Source organism: Gambusia affinis, linkage group LG17 (assembly GCF_019740435.1).
Source record: "Gambusia affinis linkage group LG17, SWU_Gaff_1.0, whole genome shotgun sequence".
In the NCBI taxonomy this organism is placed as follows: Eukaryota; Metazoa; Chordata; class Actinopteri; order Cyprinodontiformes; family Poeciliidae; genus Gambusia; species Gambusia affinis.
In genome coordinates this window covers 6,694,570-6,700,569 of record NC_057884.1, presented here as the reverse complement: position 1 = coordinate 6,700,569, position 6,000 = coordinate 6,694,570, and the positions used below count along the sequence as shown (strand labels likewise).

The 6,000-nt window shown below is 40.4% G+C and overlaps 1 protein-coding gene across 6 annotated transcripts in view; it reads right to left on the bottom strand.

The window, feature by feature from the left end:
• Positions 1-2,488: 2,488 nt before the first annotated feature.
• The window catches only part of LOC122847142 (formin-binding protein 1), a 66,101-nt gene continuing 62,589 nt past the window's right edge, over positions 2,489-6,000 (bottom strand). For all 6 annotated transcript variants that reach the window (XR_006373344.1, XR_006373345.1, XM_044144552.1 and 3 more), the window contains one exon: positions 2,489-5,875. Coding sequence is in view for 3 of the 6 variants with exons in the window: in XM_044144552.1 (XP_044000487.1) it covers positions 5,868-5,875 (8 nt within the window). In the remaining 3 variants the exon portion in view is untranslated. The remainder of the gene's footprint in view (positions 5,876-6,000) is intronic.

The following is a 6,000-nucleotide window of genomic DNA, read 5'->3' as shown; positions in this document are numbered from 1 at the left end:
TATTTTCGGAGTTCTCGTCTCAGTGAGAGGTCTCTGATGCCCTCAATGAACTGGTCTCTCAACACTGTGTTTTCATTAGCCACGGAATTAGGATGCTGATTCCGTACAAAACTAAAGGCCTGAGATAATGAATATGAAAAGTCACGTATGTCTTCACCTTCCTTCTGTTTACAGTTGTAGAAATTTTGTAAAAGTTGGGAAGCACTACGTTTATCTCCAAACGCATCTGTTAGGTAAACAAACAGGTCTTTTACAACATCACCATCAGCTTTGCGTAAACGCACTTCTTCCAGAGCTGAGCCTCTTAACAGTGACAGCACAAAATCAAACTGTTCAGGTGCAGATTGATTTCTAGCAGAAATTACCCTTTCTACTTCTTCAATAAACTCATCTACACTCCTCCCATCTTTGTCAATGTCTCCACTAAATGGTGAAATGTGCCTTTCTCTGGGTACATAGACATAAGATCTGGTAGGCTCAGTATTTAGTGATGATATGACTGTCATGACTTCTTCTTGTCTTCTGGCTAACTCACTTAATTGTTGTAATACCCCAGCTTGTTCAGTGTCATTTTGTTCATTGTTCTGTCCACCATCTTGTTCATTATCCTCATCATTATGCACTAACTGTTCATCCATCACAAAGTTTTCATCTTGGTTAGACATGTTCAAATTTTTTTTTTTTTTCAGTCAGTTCACAGAACAGTCAAAATAAATTTAAATAGCAAAGGATAAGTTGGTCGAAGTCCCGAGTCCACCGGATGTTCCTGGGCTGCTCGAGACCGCTGCAGGCGATGCTCTCTCCGCCTGGGATGCGTTCTGGTCTGATGATCACCTCGGCTGAAATCCCTCACAACCACGAGCACCAACTGTCCAGCAACTCCTCCTCCGATCTCGAAACAGATGCCGCCACAAAGACACGATACCCAAGTCCACTCAGGTTTAGGCCACTTCTTCACCACTGCCGTATAACAAAGCTAACGCTGCACCGCCATGCACATGCCCTCACAGAGAGGAAAAATAAAACAAGCGAGACCCCACTCCTGGTACCAATATTTGAAGCCGGGAATAATGCAGCACACGGAGCTTCAAATAAAATGGGTCCTTTATTCTTTTAGATGAAAAAGAGCACTTTTCTCTCTGAGTTGCAAAGAAACAAATGAAAGAATGAGGATCAACATAGGCCGAAAGAAATGACCTGCATTCTATCAACGTAAAGCCTCAGCTTCAGGGAAAATGGCGGGCTCACAATGCAGCAACTAGTTTCACATAGAAACTTAACTTTAACAAAAGGTATAATAAACGGCAGTGGCACTTCTAAAGGAGGACAAACAAAGAAAAACATAACATTAACATCCTCTCCTTAGCTTTGTTCACGGAAGATAATTTAGCTTGACATTAATTACCAAACACTTGGATTCTCCGCTTAGGTGGCCTTAGTCATCCTTTTCAACAGGTCTTGGCTCCAAAAATGTCCTTCTCTTCCGTTCCACCAGTCAGAGTGCCACAATACATAAACAAGAGGTTTTTTCCACTTCCGGTAATTCTAGACCTCATTGTAATAACAGCACCACATGCTGGCAAAAACAAGAATTACAACCATTTGGTGAAATAAATCAAAACATGGTTTACAAAAATACATTTTTTTTACATGTACCCATTTTTCACCTGGTTACACTTTTATATCAGATTCATGTTTTATACTGACATTTGTAAACATACAACTTAATTTCTTTTATTTTTTCAAACAGTCTTGGGGAACAACGTGTACTTTTCCACAACTTGTTCTCAAGTTGTTAAAAGTTAAAAGGAGTTTCAGGTGGAACAAGTCTCCCCCCTGCTGGTCGCCCCATGAACTGCAGCCGAGGTTTGCCACTACAAGCATTTTTTTTTTTTACCAGCTGTCTAATAACAAAGCCTGCTTTGATACAATCAGACGCTTTTGTGCATTAAAGTGAAGCACACTACTGTGTGCAGTAGACCCAGTCAGTTTATATGGCTGCTGCATTCTGTTACATATTATGGAAATCTATTCATTAAAATAAAAATTAAGAAAATGAACTTTTTGTAAGCAACTAGCAAATCTGCAGTAACGACGCACTTCAAATATTGAAAGTTGCCTGTAAATAAAACCACCTCCTTGACTAATTTATTAATTAAATGACATTCATTCACATAAATTACCTTTATTTTCTCAGAGCAGCTCATCAATGTAATTATTATTTCCTGTTTCTCTGTTCTGTGTTTCACCTTAAACTCATTATTTCTGAGATATCATTCCATAAATGAAGTTTTAAAAGAAGGAGCAGGCTCCTTGGAATAATCCTTGTTGTCTCTCTTTTTCTTTCCATCATAAATCCTAATAATCACACTTTATCTGCATATAAAAAAATGTGACTTCTCAAACACACAGCTATAGATGCACATTAGCGCTGTAATGACTGAAGATTTTATTGGAATCGCCAAGAGAAAGGACAAACACGCACGTCGTTCTTTCTTTTCAGGCATATTTAATTGGCACATAAAATTAAACACAATACAAAGTATTCAGTGCTCCAAAACAACAAGCATGGGGCCACCAAATGGAACACAAATGAAAAAGTGCAAAAAACACCATTTGGTAGGTCTCATAAAGGAAAAAAAAGAAGTCTTACTAGCTGAAGCAAATAAATCCGCTGTAAGACTGTCCATATAGTTAAAATAGATGTTTTCCTTTTAAAACTTTTTTTTTTTTTTTCCTTTTTAATAAATTCATATATACTCTCTCTCTAATTCCATCATGTCTCATCCTCTGTACAGGCAGGTGATTCTGAGGGCTAAAAAGATTTTGTGGTGAGGCAAGTCTGCCACTTCGCTCTCGACGTTTATCACAGACACAAAATGAAACTCAGAGGAAAAAAAAAATCTTGACGCGGTGAGATGGGAGACGGTGGGAGTCTATTTATAGGTCTGCTTAATCACTCCTCCACATGGGAAGTGTTTACGAGGACCTGCGGTAGGTGGATACTGAACAGTGGGGTTGCTAGTTTCATCTTTGCGGTTCAGAGCGGCCTCATTCAGGTGGGATGAGGAACAGAATATTTCAGCAACAAAGAAAGACACAAAGAGGAAGAATCTTAAAGAACATAAACAAATAATAATAATAAAAAAGTTGAAATCTTGTACACTATGTGCCGTTGAATGTGGGGGAAAAAGTTGTAGTCTTCCAGTCTGAGAGTTAGGCATGGGTCGGTCTGAGTTTCTGATAGGATGTAACCAAAATGTATGGCATGATCTAATTGCTTTTATCCAAAACTCTTTTGTGCTCGTGTGTCTTACTACTGAGCTCTTACTTCAGTGGAGTAAAATGTACTTTGCTGTGTATTTGACACTGAAAACACAACGTAGCTCTTGTGTGCTTTGCATATCCCACGTGTGACGCGGCTAAAGAATCACCTTGCCATGTCGCGTGCTTAAATTTCAAAGTGAAATGAATTCAGAAAATACTTCTATGGCCACTTGGTTAGGCTCTCAGAACTTTTGGGGGTCAACTAATCTGTAAAAATGAATAAACGATCCTGATCTAACGGCAAAAGTAACCTAAAACAGCAGAACGCTGAGAATACCACATTCTTGACCCCAATGCACATGTACTAAAAACAAGCAAGACAAATGCACAAGCCTAGCGATAGCGGGAGAAATGGCTTTTGGTCTTTTGGCAAAAACAGAAATGAACTTCAACCACTAAAATCTGACGCCATTCCATTTTTATTTACATTTTGCGAAGGAGAAAGTTGCGCTCACATCTCCAGAAGTTTTCGAGTAATCTCCTTCATTGGCCCGTGGTGCAGCACCATCAAAGGTGGGGAGGTAAACAGGTTTGGTTCTCCCGACGGCGCAGTGTGAAGGCGAACCGCGCCATCAGAAAATTTAACAAAACGTTCCAATTTTTCTCCCCATTCGAACCGAATCTACTTGACAAGTATGAGAAAAACAGCAGTAGCATTCTCCCAGTCAGCTGAGCGACAGCCTGGAGGACATGGTGGAGAAGAGATGCTCATTATATCTGGAGAGATATAATGAGCATCACCTCAATGTTCAGAAGGAGTTTAAACCGTCGAAATGTTGCTAAATGTTTGCAGATTTCAAAAACCACGTCATTCCTTGACACCAGTAATCCGGCCCATGCCTACAGACACTTTCCTCGTATTAAAACAAAACCAACTACATCTTTTTCGTCCCAACGGGTTAAGGCTCAATTCAGGCGATGATCTGTATGTTGTCACACTTCAGTCTCAAGAAAATCTTCATCACAGGACATTTTCATATACAGTAGAAGTGGGGATTTTATTTTATTTCTTTTCCTAAGTTGCCTAAACCAAGCAGAGACATTTCCCACAGGGTATTGGACTGTAAACTAGCCACGAGTCGCATTACGTTTTTACAAACAAATAGAAAAAGACAGAAACTCACAAGACATAACCTATCTATGTGTAAGATCAGTCAGAAAACAACATTATGGCTCCCTAACGTCCTCATCTGTGATTACACTTTGGAGCACTGGGAGAAGGAGGCGGGAAAGATCACATATTTGCGGTTAAAAACAAGAAAAACATGCTTTTTGAACAAACAAAAAGGAAATGTACATAAATATATATATATATATATAGAAAAAAAACAGTAAAAAAAAAAAACCCACAGGCACTGAACCCAAACAGTAGCATTCAGGTTAATTTAAACAGTGTGACCAGGCAATGAGGGTTAAACTGAACAGAAAGGCTCGAGGCAGCGGCAGCAGGACGGAGTGGGTGGGTGGGGGTGGCGTAAGCCGCCTCTCCGAGCCGCCAGCAGAGGGGGGCGAGGAGGAAGACAGGGCAAGCATGCACCACACCACACGCCCCGAGCCTTAGCAAATTAAAAAATAACATTTTAAAAAGGCAAGACGGGGGGCGGAGGGGGAGGCTCGAAGCAGCTGTGAGACAGGTAGCCTGAGCTGCCTGAGTGGGGGAAGGAGAGTGGGAACGAAAGGGTGTGGTCAGAGAGAGGAACAGACACCAGTGACAAGACATGAGTACTGTGGATGAGAGAGACGGGCCCTCCAGCCGATCCCGGGAACCTGAACGTGGTTTGACACAAAAACAAAGAAAGAAAGCAGAAACACAGAAAAAAAGAAAAAAAAAAAAAACCTCCTTCTGTTTCTGCTTGGATGAAACCTGCAAAATGAGTGGTTGAATTTGAAAAAAAAAAAAAAAAAGAAAAAAAAGAAAAATATGTTTTTTTTTTAAGGAGTGAAGGGTGAAGGCGATGAGACCGGGATGAGTTGTTTTAGGAAGTGTACGGCTTCGTGTTTTAACGTTCCCCTTCGGGCTCCTGCTGCTCTTCCGTCCTGTTTCTGACCACACGCTTTCCCGTAATTGTGAGCGTCACAAGAGAGAGAAAGGAAGAAAAAAAAATAGAAGAGCGGTGCAAGGGGCACGGAGGGGCGTTAGGAGCGAGGATGCTAAAAAAAATAGCCTCTTCATGGCCGCAAGCAGAGTTAGTGACATTAAGAAGCAAAGCTCTGCTGTAAAACACCAAGGATCAAATTGTGTACTGTCGTCTGAGTCGTGGTAGAGGGGAGTTAAAATGGAGAATGTTAAGAGAGCTAAAACCGATCTCTTTTGTTCAGCGGAGGAAGCTCGACGCTGCCGATTATAAAAAAAAAATAATAATAATAATTTTTTTTGTCAAAATGTTTGTGTTGTGAATTTCAGCGGCATTCCTATCATCCATCACTCTCTCTTTCTCAGATATTTTTTTCTTTAAAGATTGAGCCCATCTGTCACTTTTTCACACCGTGGTTTTCTCCGCGGCTGCTTGCCCTGCCATTCCTCTGCCAGCCTCTCACTTTTAGGAATCTGCAATTTGAAAGGAGAGTACACACAAACGAACAAAGAAACAAAAAAAAAAAAAAAAAAGACGACAAAAAAAAAAAAAGAAGAAAGTTAGTCTTAAAGGAAAAACTTGAAGATCCCAAATATTT